The sequence below is a fragment of the Poecilia reticulata genome, linkage group LG4, assembly GCF_000633615.1.
Source record: "Poecilia reticulata strain Guanapo linkage group LG4, Guppy_female_1.0+MT, whole genome shotgun sequence".
In the NCBI taxonomy this organism is placed as follows: domain Eukaryota; kingdom Metazoa; phylum Chordata; class Actinopteri; order Cyprinodontiformes; family Poeciliidae; genus Poecilia; species Poecilia reticulata.
Genome location: NC_024334.1, coordinates 5,761,100 through 5,780,028, shown reverse-complemented (window position 1 = coordinate 5,780,028; position 18,929 = coordinate 5,761,100). Strand labels below are relative to the sequence as shown.

Here is an 18,929-nt window from a genome sequence, read left to right as displayed (position 1 = left end):
ATGGAGATATTTCCCCAAACCGCAGTGATCCGGTCCGCAGCGAGTGTCTGCTTACCGAGTTTGACAGGAAAGCCAGGGGGGAGCTTCATCTGAACAAACTCCCTGAGTTTATTAAAGTGCTTGAAGGGTGCAATCACCTCCAGGACATTTAGTAACCTGAAGGAGGGCAAAAGCAATCATCGTCACAGATTTGGCTTTATCAACAAGAACGAATATGCAGCGCAGGTTAGACCTTTACATGCACTGCACATCAACATGAATGTCATCATATTTTTAGGTTTTAAGTTATTCGATTGGTAGCTATGAACAAGACCCTGGCATGCCTTAGACTGAATATTTGCCTCTTAATGACAGACAGAGCTCATTTAAAGTGGTTTGCTTTTAAGAAGCATAAACAACTTTTAAACATTGAGGATACACAAGTCGAAGGCCAAAAGTCATTCCAAACCCAGTTCTGATGTTTGTTTGGGATCATTGTCCTGTTTTAGCATCCAAATTTGTATTTGCTTTAAATGGCTAGTTGAGGACTTGAAGGGAAGTTGATTAGAGGAAGATTTTATTCTTCATTGTCCCACCCACCAAGTAAAAGAGACACTTAGCATGACTCTGTAAACTTCTGAGCATCACTAGAGAAGTCAAATTTTCATCACTAATCTATTTAATGACTGATTAGAGGGCATCTAAAAATAAACACTCACGATTCAATGCCCAGAGGGAAGTCTTGACTCATGGCTATCGTGGCTTTGAAGTTTTTCTTGCTCTCTTTACAGACCAGCTCCCGTCCTAAATGAGGTGCTCTGTGGAGAGACATGCAGCATGTCATCATGCACCAATTAAAAATTCTTTATATATCGTTCATGTAAACTTCTCTTTCACAAAGCAAGTTTTAGACACTTACCTTCCGTTGTCTGCAGTGATGTATTCCTCCCAGGAAATAGTGTTGGGTAAAGGGGGGGTTAAAGACTGCCTTCTCGTCGGCTAAAAGAAACACAGCGAAGGCTGAACTTAAAAATCATCGCCATGGTAACAGCCCAAACAAAATAATCAAGGAAGTCAAATTTTATTTAAACGTATCTATTTTCCTAAAATGGAAAGGAAAGGAATAGTTATTTGCAAATATTTACAGTTCGGATGTACAATATTAAGAAGTCATGTTATGAAGATACTGTTGCATATTGCAATTATGATAAGTCAACTTGTCACAATACTATGTGACCTTTTTAGTGTTTTATGCACTTTTTCCATTGAACATATTTGTGGAATGCAAGACAAGAATTTATGATTAAGAAAAAGTTTATTTAAGCATTCCTTTGCAATAATTATATTACAAACCTGTTTTTATTAGGCACTTCTAATGACATTAAGATTGAGTTCAGGTTTGCACTCCGGGGGTCTATAGTTATCAAGAATTATTTTTAATGCAAGCCTGTGATGTGGTCCAACAATTAACTTCATAGCTTTTGTTCAGACAATGGGAAAATTGTTAATGTTATTTCATAATAATGCAGTCATGCAGGTAAAACGATCTGGAGTTAAATGCGTCACAAGATCAGTTTCTTCCTGAGGAAACAAGCCTTTGAAAACCTTATCTCAGGTTTATTATGTAACATAATTATGTTACATAATCAGTAGGCTGTGGTTCATCTTTATACATATTGCCAGTTTACTTGTGATCTAATTGCTCCATTGAGCCTGGTTTATATAAGGAGACCCTGCTAGGACTTTAAACCTAAAACAATGCAGTCCCCCAGGATCATGGGGATACCGAAAAACATTTTCAGCACAGTATGGTCGTCTCCAGAGATCCTCCAAAAAATGCCAACAATCAGATTTTAGTTTGTAGTTATTAAAATATTTGACTTATACAATCTGCTAAAAAGGCTTCTCTTAAATTAGTTCCCCCAATTAAACAGAATCCTCTTGAACTTCTTGTTCACAATTAAGCAACTGACAAAAGTTTTCGTCAGGGAGCCTCTGTCCTCTCCGATAGTGTGTACAGAGAGACACGACCCAAATGAGCTGCAGATGTAAATGAAGTGAATGATTCTTCATCAACGTGTTGATTCAGGATAAGGTGAACATAAATGAACCAGTTAGGTTTGCTCATTTGATCAAGGTGCTCTTATTACCGTATATCACCAGGTAATCCTGCTTTGTGGTGGGTCTGAACCTATGGAAGAGTCTTTCCATGAAGATGTTAACTTTTTTTTTTTTTTACTGAAATGTATTTAATGTTTTTGTTTGCATATGCAAATGCTTGTGAGTATTTTGTAATACTCTTACTAATGCTGCATTTCATTTTGGTTTTATCTTGAATTTTATCCAAAGCTCTTTGTGACAAATGTTTTGATAAGTGCTCGATTATTAATGTTTTTCCTTTAAATTTTAAAAATCATGCATCATTTTCCTTTCCTCTCGCATCACAATTATGAACTACTATGTATTGGTCTACAACATAAAATCATCACAGAATTTATAGATGTTTGTGATTATTTGATGAACAGGATGGGGAGCAGAGTGATTACAGGCACTATAGGTGCACCATTCGACTGTAGTGAAGGGACCTTGAAATGTGAGACGGTGTAAAACGTATTGCTGCTGCAGGTAGGTAGATCAGATCTCTTCCTCTGATTAATTTTATCCCCCAAAAGGAAACACTTTCTACCACCAAAGCAGCGTGAAAAGGAAGTCATAAAAAGCATGCAGGAATTTTCTTTTCAAGCTAAATCATCTTTCCCGAAGAGACGATTCTCTGTTCAGCCTTCTCCAATAAGTGTTCTTCTTCAGTTTCAGTTTATTTTAGGATTGGACAGCTTGTGCTGACTGTCCCTGAACCGGATCTGGGACAAGTGCCATCCTGTTAATCCTAAAATTGACATTCTCCCGGAATTAACTCCTTCTTGCCGATGTTCATGTATGAAAATGTTTCACTGTTACTCCATTTGACCCATCTCCTTCAAGCAGTGGTAAAGCAACAAGGGGAGAATACTATGGCACAATGACATCTTAATGTCCCAAGAGAAAGTTGAACAACTTGTGAAAAAGAACCAAGAAAAGCAACCTCAGATTTACAGATGTGTTTTTCCCGCATGTCGCTGTGTACCAGTCCAAGCATGTTGTTGTGATGAAAACAGAGAACACAAAAGCTGGTCAGAACCGAATATACTGGTGTGCCAGTCCCCCTGGCCTCTGACTTTTTCTCTTTGTTTTTTTTTGTTGTTGTTGTTTTTAAACAGATCCCTCATGTCATCAATACTGTCACGCTTAATTTAAAGGTCTTACACAATTGCTTGAGCCCACATGTTCTCTCACGCAACTGTTAACACATCAGTTTGAAGCCCTATTCGCTGAGATCGAAGGTGAACTATTCCTAAAGTGGAGCTAAGGTCGACCATCACCCTGGCTTTTCGCGTTCATAGCCCTGTAAATGGACTCAATGACAACAGAGGGTAATATGAAGAAACAAAGCCTACCACAGAACAAGAGAGAGTGCACAAGAACAACAAAAAAATAAAAAAAAATACAGGAGAGCAGTTAAAAGGCATCCAGTGGTTGTTGAGAGGCTTTGTCTTTCCCGTGTGACCAGGTCACTGTTGAGTTCATACAACAGCTTGCTAAGCAAACTGGAACATACGACAGTGAGAGTGAGGGGATGCCATGAGGGGAGGTGTAGTTTTAATTCTTTCACCACAAGGTGGCAGAAGTGGGTCTAAAATGCAGGCCGGGTGGCTGACAAACAGGACATCAAAGAATCATCTGCCCCAAAAGCAGGCAGGAATTTTTCAATAAGTCATGCAAAATTTCTGAACAAAGTCCATCAGGAAATCCATGCTGTTTCCACAGGCTTTATCCTCAAATGCAAATAGCAGTGAGATATTGTGACTTTTATTTAGTCTCAGGTCCTACCCCAAGGGTCCAGCGGGACAATACAGTGTCAAGACTGGACTGATGGTTACGCTGCAGGCACAAGTAAACAGGATTTATATTTATGTGTAATAACGTCAGATATTCAAAGATCAATAGGCAACTTGAGGTTGGGTGCCTTGCCCAAAGCAACACTGAAATGAGGCGGGGGGGACGAAGTTACAACCCCGACCCTTCCATCCAATTGCAGACTACTTTTTCAGTGAACCACATACTTCACTTTGCTACCTGAAACATTTCATATTTATGTAGTAGAGACAAAATGTAACAATGATTAAGGGATACTAGAGGGCTATGGTCTTTCCAATAAACAACAAAAGATCCAAACATCATGTAGTGTCACCTCAAAGTTCTGCTCAATGAGGTTTCCTCCTTTGCTCAGACTCTCCATAATAGCTTTATTCCTCAAGATGTCCTCCTCACTCAGATGCTCTCGTCTCTTTCTGGACTCCAGCACCAGGCCGTTCACAGAGTAGAAATCTGCCAAGAAGTTTCCCACGCGCTCCTGGAGAGAGAAGAAACAGATCAGTCTGCCTCCTCTATCACCAATTTCCTTTCCAAACAGAAGTTAAAAGGACAAAAGATTAAGAAGACAGAATGCAATACCCCCTATCTCATTCACCGCCTCTGTGTCCTCCTGACCCATCTTTGTTGTTTTAGACCTCAAGACCATCACCTGTGGTCTTCTCTTATTTATTTACTCTATTTCATGCCGGGTTTCACAAATGTACCAGGAAAATATGAGTATTCGGGTCAGAATAGCACAAAGTAATCGCATTGTAAAAGCAAATAGCTTAAGGTCATGTGAAAAAAAGTATGACACACTGTGAAAGCCCGTGTCTTTCTAACGTATATGGACTTAGAACTATTGAACAAAAAGGCTGACAATACTGAGAGAGTTAAGTAGTGTGACTAAACAAACACAACTCAAGAAAAGATCATAAAATATTCATTAGAATGAAGTAATGAAGTTAAGTCATGCAATTTCTGGTGAAAAATAAATTAGGACACCCCTTTTAAAAGCGCTAACACCACATCCAATTGTATCACATCATGTGACATGATTAGAACCTCTTTATTCGGCCAGAATGAAGAAGGTTTATTCAGTTTAAACTTCAGACATTAAGACTGGTCGATGAGAAACTAAACACCATGTTGAGATACAAAGTTCTGTCTGCGGTCTTCAGAAAGATGATGTAAACATCTCTTTAAATGTGGAGAAGGATTTAAGGAGGCCACAAAAATAAATGAAATCATTCCACTGTTAGGGGAAATAATCAACAACACTAAAAACAAACTGCCTACACGTCTGGCTGTCCAGATAAATAAGGATAGAAGCTAAAACAAATCCCCTAACATATCTTTGTGGAGACCTACAGCAAGGTCTTACTAATGTTGATGTGAAATTACATGCCTGTACAATCACATAGAGACTGCAATAGTTTGACTTTCATGGGAAATGTGCCAGGAGAAAACCTCTGAAACAGGCTTGATGGCAGTACAAAAGTTTGCTAGAGAGACCAAAGACAAAGATCAGGCCTCTGGAACAACGGTCTTTTGTGAGATGAGTTTAAAATGGAACAATGGACACCTGAACATACGACATGTTTGGCATGAATGCAACAAAGCATTTCAAGAAATGAACCTCAAACTAATTGTGAAGCATGGAGGTGGAAGTGTCATGGTTCAGGGATATTTTGCTGCAGCTGGACCTGGTTAGCTCACCATTAAGAACTCTATTATGTATGAGATGTTGCTTAAGGAAAATGTGAGACCATTTGTAGATCTTTATGAACTTCAGAACATCCTATTAAAAGGTGAATCTGTATTAAAATTAAAAACCCTCATAATAACCAACACCAACCGTCTTGTCCTCTCTGAAAAGCCATCCAGTCTGCGCCCTGGAGAAAGTGATGGATTTGGTGGAGAGTGTGGCAGAGTAAACGTCACTGCTCATCAAAATGTCCACCTCCTCTTCGGTCTCCATCTCCGACTCCTATGAAGACAGAACAGAGGGACAAAAATACCTGCAGCTGAAACCAGGAGATTACATACAGCAAATATTGAGACAAATACAGCTGAACTCATAGGCAGCTTCTCTTGTTTTAGGTCAGATAAATTACCAAAATGATTTATATTTGCTAAATGCCACAATAATGAGAGGAAGAATATCTCTGAGATTTATTAATGAATGTCTTCGAATCAGAAATGTACATGCAGAATTATTACCATTTCCTTAAACAACGAGGAAAAAGCTCAGATGATGATGTTATGCATTTGGAAACTTCTGATAGGTTAATTCAGATGTTTGACATGTCTGTGGAGGTATATTAAACACACCTCAAACACACTGCTTTCTGGTTTGACACAATGAGAACGTGCCACGTTCATCCGTTCAAACAATAATACTCAAGCATAACAATAATGGGAATGTCCAATCATCTTACCGATCATTGAGTTCTGCCAGTTCTGTTAGGAAGAATGGACCAGAGCTCCAGTAAACTATGGTGAGAAGCTTGAGGAAGGAACTCCAAAAGATTTGACTCAAAGTTGTACAGTTACATATTCATATTAATTTTCTCTTTATTGTGACATTTAGACATCCTGATTATTCTAAATTACCTAAAATAAGAGAAGTTTGTTCTGACTAGAATAGCAGAGAAAAGTTAATTGATCTCAATAATTTAATTTAAAAAGTAAAATTCATACTGCATTACAACAATTTTTTTCAGGTGTTTCTTTCTGTTCAATTTGATGATAATGGCTAACAGTTTATGAAAACACAAACTGAAAATTATATAAGTCCAATAAAATTTTTATTTTTTATTTTTTTACTGAAAAGCATCTCCACATATTTGCACTCAGTGCTTGGCTGGTGATCCTTTTCATGAATACTTTCAGAGTGGCACTGAGGTGATCAACCTGCAGCACTCCTGAGGTATCCACCAAGCCCACATCACTTTAATAACAACCTTCAACTCGCCTGCATTGTAAGCTCCTGCGTCTGGTTTCATCTTCCTATAGAAAATGTCATAGATCTCCTGAGGGGTTGAGAACCAGCCAGTTTGCTTGTAATTCAAGCACAGTGTAATTATAGGAGGTACTGATTCAGTGGAATAACACGAGAAGAAGAAATGGCTCCTGAGATCATAATAGACTGTGGAAACACTGGACCTTGAGCAACTTGAATGCTGTGCCTCTTCACACTTCCTCTAGATTTTGGGACATTCATTTCCAAATAAAACACAAAATGTACCTAAATCTTAAAAAATGACTATTGGTCACAAAGCAACAGTTCAATTGTTTTTCTCCTCAGCCCAGGTAAAATGCTTCTGATACTGTTTCTTATTGAGGAGATGCTTAACACAGGGGTTGTAACCTTTGTAGCCCACGTCCTTATGTGTGTGTTCAGTAGCACTTGAAGCTCTGATTCCCATCATCTTGTCCTTTATGAATGTATGAATGTAATATGCTTTGCTTTACAATCCTCTCAAGGATATCCTTGTTTCTTGTGTACATTTTTAACCAAATTTTTTCTTCCACTGAATTTTCCAATAATATGCTTTGATATAATTCTCTGTGAACAACAAGCTTCTTTTTCAATTGCGTTTTGAGGTTTACACATCTGATAGGTGCATTTTGTGTCTTTAGTAAGTAGTAATAATCAAAATTAACAGAATTGAGTGCTTGGAATACATACATCTATGTGTAATGAATTTGTATAGTGAGTGAGAGCAAGAATTTTAATTGAATGATAAACAAATGTACTTCTTTATGGGATTCTAATCCATTAAGATACACCGCTGCGTTTTTGCCAAACCCAGCTCATTTGTGTTCGTTATAATGAACATGGCAGGTTTGGAGACCACCAGCTCTCACTCACCTCATGGTGTATCCGCTGGTAGACCTTCTGTTCATTGTCCAGAACAACAAATGACTCAGAGGGAATAGCATTGCCGTTGAAGATGAAACTGAGGTCTCCCCGCTGGCATTTCATATCAGTAAAGTCTATCAGGGTTGTATCCAACCTATAACCACAAATTACATTTAAAGAGACAAAGAAATAAGGTTTATTTAAGAGAGTGGGGGGTGGGATGTTAAAATAAATTGCAACATGACAACCAAGGAACTCACTTGCAAAACTTATTGACCTAATAAAACCAGTAGAAAGTACAGTGTTAATACTATGAGGTGTAGAAATGTTTCATGTTTGCTCTCAGGCTTCAGGGGTTCTGGATGCTAATCACCGTTATAGGAGATCAAAAATGAACTTCAGACCCCTTATGGTGTGCTTGTTTGCCTGTGTGTGCTGTCAAAGTCTGCAGCTTTCCACCGAAGCATGACAGCAAAGAGAATAACTGATCTGCATGTGAACACCAGACAGTACAGTGGAGGACACCATGAGTAGGTATGAAAAGTGTGACATGCTGTAGCAGCAGAATGCAAATGAACTTGGTGTGACAGTTTTTTTCCCCCCTCTCTCCTTTCACCCTCTCAGTCTCTCTTTTCCCTTTCTAAATCCCCAGAATAATGAGAGGGCATTTTGAATACCAAATTAGACAGCCAGGAGCAGTTTCAGATGATAATGAGAAGCTCCATATCAAGGTTAGCTCTTACGGGAAAAGCACCCTGACAGAAAAAACTAAAATTCATACTTCAAATGGGTTTAGGTGATAGGTTATGGCACTAAAATGTAGAGGCTCATGTTTATATTCTGGATAAAGGAGGAGCTCTTATTTTCATAACCTTAAAAGAAGCTAATAAGAGTGTAACTACATGTCACAGATACACAAGCTTTGCCCCAACAGCTTTAGGTTTTTGCCCAAAAGCCAATGAAGTGATATGGATTCCCACCGAAGAGTCTTCACTTTGACTGTGTCAGCGTGTGTCAGTTTGACGACGTTTTGCTGGCGGTTTTAGTGCGTGAGCTAAACAGTACAGTAACTCCATCGACAAGGCTTCAACTCAAACAGAAAGACAGAAGTTACAGATATATACTCGGAGGTCGTGCCATTCACTTTTCTCCCAGGCAGGCTATGATTTCACACTCTAGTTCACAAAACTGAGTTGACGAGCACAGATAGGAAGCAGAGGGGGGAATTGAGAAGACAAGTTGTTGAGAGCAGTACAGAGAAGTTCGAAAGTTAATTTCACTACACTCATTTTACTGAAAAAACTTGTCTCAAGTGCATTTTTGACGTTCGAAAGTTAATTTCACTACACTCATTTTACTGGAAAACCTTTTCTCAAGTGCATTTTTTTAAGATTCACCTGATGTTGATGCCATGCTTGTAAATCTTACACGCATCTGATGGGAGGATTCTGGATAGCAAAGGCACTGCAACATGAAGAGACACAGAGAGCACATGTGAAACATCTCAACCACATCCCAATTTAGAAAGATTGCAAATAATTAGGGGCAACATTAATTTTAAAGTTACAAAAGCGTGTAGATGTGCAGCTAGTGTTATCTACAGGGGCAATAACATGCACTTCTACAGTTTAGTACTTTTATGTCCCAAAGACTTTCAGTGTGTTTCCTGCATTTTATTGCACTACAAAACTGAAGACAGTTAACAGTTAAAGAAAAACTGCAAATGTGTGTAAAGTGAAAAGCAGAAAAAATAGCTGTGGCGGTTTAGAGTCAAAAATACGTTTTCTGTAAAGTTCACATCCATGGACGTGATGAAAACTAAATTCAACTTCTGAAATGCATGGATGTTTGATCTTTTCTACTTTTTCAATTATTTACAGAATTACAAACATACCAAGGCTCATGTTTACCCCAAAGTAAACAAAGATTGAGCATTTACCCTTGGCTTACTCTGGCCAATACTTTTTTGGCCAGAGAAAGCATTTTTCTTACTTTGTCTAACTTTCATTAAAAGATTCAACATTAATAACACTTAAAATTACAAATAACAACTGTCTTATCCTGGAAAACCACTTTAAAGAGGACGCATCTGTTCATGTCCAGCTGGAAGAGTAGTGTTCCAGTGGTCATTCTCCAAACAGCACTGGAAGGAAGTCACTGAACTGATAAACCAACTGATTTCTTAACACGCTTCACATCAGTCTGACTCAACTGTTAAGTCAGGCTACATCTTAACTGAATCTGGGAGGGTCATTTACAAAATGAAATTAAACTGTTGCTCTGTAAGCCCTTTGTTTCGACATGCTGCAACCATAAACCTCAGTGTATTTTTTAGAGTTTTAGTGATAAACCAACACAAAGTAGCACATAATGGTGCTACTTTTGTGTGCTACCATGTTTGAAAAGAATTCAAAAGAATTCAAACATGGTTTGAATTATTATTATTATTATTTTATAATAAAAATCTGAAAAGTGTGGTCCGCTTTTGTATTTATGCAACGTGATTCTATTCTTTGTGGAACTACCTTTCCTCTAGAAGCACAGCTGTTGCTGCTTTGGGGTACACATCCTTCAGTTTTACACACACAACATATAAACTGAAATTTCTGTCACTTTTTACTTTTTGCAAAATATGTCAAGTTCAGTCAGATTAGATGGGAAGTATATGTGAACATACATTTCCACATCTTGCCACAGATTCTCAATTGGATTCAGGTCTGGACTTTTGACTTCCTGTCATCCTAACCATGACATCATAGCAGCATGATGCTTCCACCACTATGCTGATAGAGGGGATGATGTTTTAAAAGAGATCTACAGTGTTAGTTTTCCAGAACATATCTTGGGTTTAGACCAAAACATTTCATTTTGGCATTATGACCAGAAGTACTACTACTTTTGCCCTGTCCCACATGGTTTCTACAAACAGGACAACAAGTTTTATTTTGCAAAATGACATTTCTGGAGTGCATTGTTAAAATAGTTGTACTGTCAAAAAATTCTAGGTTTCCATGGTCCTCTTCATTGCTCCTTTGATTAATGGTCTTCTGCCATGGCTTGTCAAAGTAAGTGAACAGAAATTTGGTAGGTTTGCAGTTGCGCTATATTTTCACTTTTTCCAAATGATGTATTGAACAGTGCTTTGTGAGACCCTTGACACCTTTTTAGTGTGTTACTTTGTCTTCTTCATTTTGTCTGTGCACTAGTGTCCTCTTGCAAATCCCAGAGGCCTTACAGAACATCTCTATAGTGATTCACTACTACAAAGAGTTTATTAAGTGGGTGATTTCTGAAGGTAAAGCGGGCTGAATAAAAATGCAGACTACTGTCCAGATTTCGTGGTTAAAATTTAACAAAATGTTCGAGGAGTTTGGATGATTTTGCTTTGGAACAGCAGAACTGGTGTTTAACTTACCCCAACTCTGGAAGTCCCAGTGAAGCTCCAAGTAAAAGTCTCCAAGCTGGTAATAAAGACTTGGTATTAGTTAGAACAAGATGATTAATGATTAAGATTGATTACTAGCAACTGTGATTCTATACAAATAATACTCAAACTGGAATAAACAGTGAGTGGGAACTATATTGAGCTTTGTATCAATAAATGTTGAGTCATCAACTGAGCATTTACAGCGACAGGAAGTTAACAATGAGTCTGACTCATAACTAACTCAGTCTGCAATAAATTGCAAAGTCTTAATCATCTCTGAGGTGATATGACATGGAAAAAATTACCATGCTTCGCTATAAACATATGATCTATTTATGTCTAATCGGAGGTGAGTAGGGGGGGTTAGGGTACGTTTTAACCAATGGCGGCCGATGTCAGATTTCCTTAACAGTGTGTGTCAACATGCAGTTTTATTTACACAACATTTCCGACAAATGACTCTCATTCAACAGTGAATTTCACTTCTCTTCTGGGGTGCTCGTCAAAAGTTACATAATGATATCATACAGTTTACGGACAATGCTTACAAATACAAGAGAAATGTGTGTCAAAGTCTGATTTTGAAGAACGTAATAAAAAATATCCCTTAACTCTCTGGCAATTAGTGCATATAATTTATTTTATTTATCTTAAGTCCTAAAACATGAAATGTTTACTCTGGTTTAATCTCAGATGCTGAAAAAAATCATTTTTTTTTTCTTTTTACCAAACATCCTACTTGTTGGTGTATACAGGCCTGACAATCCATGTTATGCGTATGAATTTAGAAACTAATGAAAATTAGGAACTAATTACTACTATTATTACAACTAACCAGGAAGAAAACATTTTACTTTGACAAGAGAGTTTCATCTTTGGTTGCCAGGAAAAGCACTACCAAGCACTACATACCTCTTTGAGGGCTTTCAGCAGTTTGGGCCTCTTGTCTTCTACGCTCTCCCTGGACTGCTGCTTCAACTTCCTCAGCAACGCTGTGACTGTGGGAGAGGAAAGAGACAAAAAGAAGCATCAACACTGAAGAAGCTTTTCATCTCTGTTCAAAAAAGGACTGCCTTTTAAACTTTTTTAGCACAGCAAAAAGAACACTGGATGCACGCAATCAGCTCCAAAAACAGAAGAGAACTCTTGACTTTTTAATACTCTGCTTTAATGGGTCTGAGTCCCATTTTACGATCTCTAAGCAGGTCATCTATGCACTCTGTTATGCTGCTGCTGTTTTGGCAGAAGGAAACTGTGTTTTTCAACATGTCCTGAAAATCAGCCTCATCACTGAGAAACTCGCTTTAAAAGCTCAATTTTTATGTTTATGTTCAGTGGTTAACTGATCTTTATTTTATGAACTTTTTCCTAGACTCTCTAAAAGACTAATTTAAAATTGTCTAGCAGTCTAACATTTTGGGGGATTTACTTTGGAATAAGTCAAACTTATACCCGCATTTATACCCGTTTGTTGTCATTTTGTTCTAACCTCCTTCCATGTTATACTCACAGGACAAAAAAGCCATTTTGTATACATGTACTTATTTAGTGCACATTTCTTTTTTCTCTGGGAAGTTTTTTTTTTTTACTTTTGTGGAGGAATTATAGAATAACAAAGTCATTTTTTAGTTTTATTTTTTTAGTTTGTCATAAAATGATTTAAATGATATCTATAATTGATTTATTTACAGATTATTTTCTAACAACTTTGTATAGCACCTTATTTCCCATAAATATGTCTCTTTGCATGGGTCAGCTGATTTACAAATTATCACATATCATGGCTCTGGAGCTAAACAAAATAACTCTTATTGACCTCCTTTTGGAAGATAGTATTTGTTGAATTCACACAACTGCATTTTAGTACAGTAGAGTATGACAGACAACTTCAAGTATAAATCCTCAGGCTTTACTGTATCAGTATTAACAAAACATATTAAAAAACAGTGCATACATAATGATATAATCATTAATATCTTAAATGAATTAGAAAGATTCTTTCCCAATGCTCTGTTCCTAAAACAAAACATCATACTGAATAACAGATATAGATGATGCTATACTTACCAGTTATTTATAGTAATATAAATAATATAGTATAGAGAATAAAGATAAACTAAAGTTGGCAATAATTTGTTTGTATGACCAGATATTTGCTGGTCTGGGAAAGTCTGACGTTTCTTGCAGACATGCTGTTCTTAACTTGTAAGCTGTAGACTGTATGTTCTCTTCCTAAGGGTGACGGATGGCTCTCCTTATGTTTCCATGCCATATTATTTGCAGCTGGAATTATTTCCCGACAGCTAAACTTGGCTTTCTTGGAAGTGACGGAAATGTGTGGGAACCTTCCTTCTACCACTACAACACTATCTCTGTCATCTCTGAAAAAAAAAACCAAAAAAACAAACATGCAAACATTATGATGGGAAGTTTTTCAGCTTTAAAACTATCATATCAAGAATTTTGAAACCTTGAGATACATTGACAAAAGTGACTGGTTCATGAGAAGAGTGGCCAATACAAAATGACTTTAAATCCTCATCAGTTGTAAAAGCAAGCACAAAAAATAGAGCTGAACAACATTACCAAATCATTTGATGGCAATATATTATTGGTACAATGTTATGATGCTATGAGCTCCTTTCTTTCTCTGCTCTTCCAACTTCATCTGTGATATTCAACATCTTGAACTCTGTAACCTGTGTTATGTGTGAGCTACTAATGCAGTAGAACTCCATCCTGGCTGAATATCTTATGAGTATGCTAAGTGTAAACTCAAAGCACTTGAAATCTATCACCCTTCAACTTTCCACATAGCCTGCAATACTAATATTGTGCACACAGATAGAAGAGATAGAGAAGATGACATATTCATGAGTTATTGTGTAGCCCTAGTATAAAACATCCCCCTGGCAGGTATGATGCGATGTTTGGCAAACAGCAACAATGGGTAAATATAGTGGGCATACAAGGACACATAGCTAAACTAACAGTTTCTCCCTAGATACGACTGACGATGAAATAGGGTAGAGGTTAAAAACATCCAGCTAAAATGCATAATGTATTTTTCTTGAGAAATAGGCCGACTTTATAAGACACTTGATTCGTCTAAGCAATAATGATGCTCTGCCTGCAGGGAACAAAAAAACTACAGGAAGTTCAAAGGGAATGAGCCTGGCAGAGATGAGGCACACTGGTAATAAACGCTGTCTTTGACCTCCTTATTGACCAGAGGGAGAGTTATTTTCTTGCAGACTTTTAACTATGACCAGTCACATTATCAAGCATTCACAGCTCTTTAGACCCATCAGGAAAAATAGGGATTCACATCTGAGTTGTGTGTAAGTGCTACTTCCTGTTCAGCAGACAACCAGTCATCTGTAACTCATGACATAGTTGTGGTTCTTTGATGAAGCCAGGAAGGGAATAAATGCCCACATGACTTTACCAGCTACAGTTCTGGAAACACTTAATAAACAGAGTTCCTATTTTGTCTATGACAGCCCAAATGGCCTACTTTTGAAAAAGACTAAAAAAAAAAAAAAAATGTCTTGACCAATAGGAGATCATCATTCCTATCAAATCCATGAGTCAACATTACAAACAGGTTGTTGTTATTATTTCATGGACGCCCTGCATGTAGCAGTGCAGATTCAGAGGTAGAATTGGGCCAAACTGGAGCACAGGCAACCACACACATTGACACACATGAAGACACTTGTGCCAACTGAACCTGACACAATCACAGGATGTGGGGAATCTTTGTGGGCTGGTTTAATGAATGCTGACAAGCACTGGTCGGGGTTCTTCTTGATCCTCAACACCTCTCACTATGACAAGGAAAGGAGCATAATCTCACCATCTGGCCATGGACCACCAAGCCAACACAGGCTGAGAAACCGATGCGCAACACCGCAACACAATACCAAACTGACCCTTCATCTTTGAGACATTGGGAGATTTTCTTGGCATTAATTGAGTGACTAACCGTAGGGGCTTCACTACTGCCTTCTAATGAAAACAGACATTTTCCATCACCGCAAACTGCAACAACTTAATTAGTCCTTGGAACCAATAACACAACTGCTTCTGGAAGCTCTCAAAGAATATGAGAAAAGATACTTGCTGGATAACCTCCAGCAGAACCAGACAAAGTATAAGTAGCCAAGGGATATTTGCTCTGACACTACAGATACACTAACCACTTAACTAGAGGTTGGAATTGGTTTGATTAGGTCTAATAAGTGATCTGGAAGGCAAGTTATTATAAAAAGATAAAAGATAAATAAAGGTTAGGAACACCTCCATGACACCTCTGTCATGGAACCTGCCACATTTGTTTATCTTTCTGTGACAGTCCTTGGAAAAAAATTTTTTTTTATCAATATCAGTTGCAAATCTCAAAGAAATAGGCATTGACTCAAAAAAGCCTGATCTCTAAGTGATACCTAAAAATTGACTGGAACTAATATGTGATGCTGGAAATATTACAACACTTTGCTTTTCAGTAGCTTAACTGGCTGTAAACATGAACAAAATCTAAGATTAGTTCTTAAGTCAGAAATTATTAGGTCAGAAAATAGCATCTAAATATTGATCAAAGCCTTGTTTGAACATATTACTCAAAAGGACAGTTCCCGAAACACTAACACTATCCCTTTTCACACACGGATTGCTCCTTGAGGGATAAAAAAAAAAAACATTCTGGCTTGGCTAATTTATATAAACTAAATAGAAGTAGGTCCAGTGGTAGATCAATGTGTGTCCAGACACTGGCAGTGTTACAGAAACAGTAGTGTTGATAAGAGCAGTGTGCCGACTGCCCCGTGTCCTACTTCACATATGGGCGCAAATTAAAGCTTCCTAAATAAGCAGTCTGAACCCATATCACGTCCCACCCCCAAAAGAGATACTAGTGTGCATCACAGAGGCTTTAGGCTTCCTCAAACTGCTGGGTGAGAGTAAGTGGCAGCATTTGAAAAACATTGCTTGAGATTTTAATTTGCTTGAGCACACGTTTTTCTGCCTCAGCTTTTCAGAAGGCAGCTCTGGTATAACTTGGTTGTTTATTTCCTCTGCAGAAAGCACTACAACCAGACACTCCCATGGAAAAACCGCTCCCAATCATATAACACTAAACATTACTGAGACAGCCTTTAAAACAGATCTTAAAGCAATTGTGTGAGTAGAATAATAACTAAGCACAGAAAGAGCTATTTTTCACAAAACACAGTCTATTTTTGAGCCCCCTTTGCTTTGTTTTGTGTTTGGTCAAACACAAATAAAAGTCAGAGACACATGCGCCTGCTGGCAAAAATGTCTCTGAAATTATCACTATGTACATAAACAATTTATGAGCTTTATGAATTGACAATAAGTGAAACAAATGACTAGCTGGAACTAATCTCAGTCCCATTAAACCCAGGATGTTTGTCTGTCTTTAAAACAAACAAAACCTTCTATGGTTCCACTTCCATCTTGAAGCCCTGACAAACACTTACTCAGATCACACTGGATAACTTTGGTCTAGAGCTTTATCAACCTAACTTTGAAACATACTCAGCATTTTTGTGCTGAACAGAAAACAATTGTTACAGTTTACATACTTCAGTACTTTTCTTATATTGTTATTATGACTTACATATACTGTAGATAGGGTGAAGTCTCACCCCTTCTTTTAATTAATATTTTCTTCCCAACAGTGAATTTCAAATCAAGCAAAAAAGACACGTGAACCAGGCTTGGAACGGGTCAATCAAACTATGTGCATAAAGGAAAAAAAAAACCTGGAATACAGTGATCTGGCAATCCACAGATCAAGCAAACTCTTATCACCCAATCAAGTTCCCTGCCTTTTAAAGTGTTACGTCAGCCATCTGTGGCTAAGCTGTCACAGGACTGGCTGGGCCCGATCATTTTTGTTTTAGTGCATTAGAGATTTAAGTCCCTTTTGGATTCCCAATCCATCAGCTAAGACAGACCGACTGTAGCATCAATGAGCAAGATGTTTAGCATCATCTCAGATTCAAGAGGGAAAAGGTGGTTGGAATAATGATTATAGAAAATACAAATACATGTCTTCATAGGACTTCAAAATTGTATGCATTCACAACTATGCATTACTTTGCATTGGTGATATGAAATCCTAATACTATAAGTTAAAGTGTACTTTTATTGGAACTGCTATATTTTTATTAGGCAGTATGTTAAATACTGCAACATAATTGCTTTATGTGATAAAGATAGCAAGGAGAATCATTACAGCCAGAAAACCATAATAGTATTTTCAGAAACAGGCCCAGAGTGATTCATTCTATTGTCTGGACACATAGGAGTGTGTAGCTGCAGTACACATAAGTGCTACAACAATGGGATGATTGAGCTAACTGAGAAGTAAACATCCTGGGCAATGCAGATTGCTACAATGTGCAAAATGTAAGGAAAACAGGGTTTTGGAGGTGTAAAGCTACAGCATCCTTCACAACTCTGTCATTTATTTATAAATGGGCTAAGAATGATTACTGTCTTTCTTTGTTCAGTATACCATAATAAGACTGAATTAAGGGATTGTAAACAAAATTACTGGACAACAAAACTGTTAGCCACAGTAGCTAAGAGAACAGAATGACACGGGTGCATTGTGAAGATTCTGAATTTTCCCCTTAAATTTACCTGCGTGTCAACTCCCTTCTTAAGGTTCTCTCAGAAGATAACCGTATGGGTTTTGTACTCCTGCAGGTATGCTCTCATTATGTTTGTATGCCTAACTGATTCGTGGTGCGTCTCTGAGTTAAAATTGGACTTGACATGGCTTCTGCTTTGGCATCAGAAGACGCGACAAACTGTTGTTTTTTTTTCATTTGTATTCACACTATTATTTGATGTTTCCACAGAACTTGGCAGAACTAAAATAATAATAATAATAATAATATCACAAAACATCATGCTGCACAAGAAAAGTATGTTTTGTCAATTTCAAATACTTACCCATATTTGGTAGGAATAAGCATTGTCAGCATTCACATAAAACCACAATTGTAAAATGTGTCAAATGTGTTCATTTTATTTGTTTTTTTTGCCTTTATATTTGTGTTGTAGAGAAAATATGGACTTTAGAGGTTGCAAGATGTAGTTGCAAAATTATCAGCTTCAAGTAAATTTTAAATGAACATGTCATTGTAAAATAAATGATTAAATATCTCAAGCAATCCCCTAATATCTTTTTGATGTGATGTGATTTCCTTTTTATTTTTTAAAGGGCAGAAATAGAATTGCTTTTGCCAATACTGCAGTTAAGTATGTGGATGGTACGTTTAGCTATAGTTACAACTTGAGTAGGCCATTTAATAAGGCAACTGTTCTTGTATCATTATACAAGTATGAAAGTAGAATACATTTAACCATATTATGTCAGACTTCTTCTGCAACCGACAGACAGCAGCATGCCCCCTTAGCTTATTAGTGCAGGGCTTTATTTCAGATGACCTATTACGTGACAGAGAAAAACAACTGATACACCATATATCAGGCAGCAACATTTAAATCTAAATCCTACTAACAGAAGTTTGTTGTGCAAACAAACTTCTGTCCCCTTCATTCTATCCCTTCCTCACCAAAATTTATCACAAATCTGACTGAAGTGACATCTTTGAGGAGTTAGCTTTGTTGTGCAACAAGGCTATGCTTGCATGTAACAACAAAATA

The 18,929-nt window shown here is 37.5% G+C and overlaps 1 protein-coding gene across 2 annotated transcripts in view; it reads right to left on the bottom strand.

Annotated features, from left to right (window-relative positions):
- Positions 1-18,929, bottom strand: part of LOC103463489 (ankyrin repeat domain-containing protein 13C) — a 31,551-nt gene that overhangs the window by 2,306 nt on the left and 10,316 nt on the right. For both annotated transcript variants that reach the window (XM_008406868.2, XM_008406869.2), the window contains exons 5-13: positions 12,138-12,223; positions 11,214-11,259; positions 9,196-9,262; positions 7,808-7,952; positions 5,789-5,920; positions 4,268-4,429; positions 899-978; positions 699-797; positions 56-156 (exon numbers count right to left, since the gene is read on the bottom strand). In XM_008406868.2, coding sequence (XP_008405090.1) covers positions 56-156; positions 699-797; positions 899-978; positions 4,268-4,429; positions 5,789-5,920; positions 7,808-7,952; positions 9,196-9,262; positions 11,214-11,259; positions 12,138-12,223 — 918 coding nt within the window. The remainder of the gene's footprint in view (positions 1-55; positions 157-698; positions 798-898; positions 979-4,267; positions 4,430-5,788; positions 5,921-7,807; positions 7,953-9,195; positions 9,263-11,213; positions 11,260-12,137; positions 12,224-18,929) is intronic.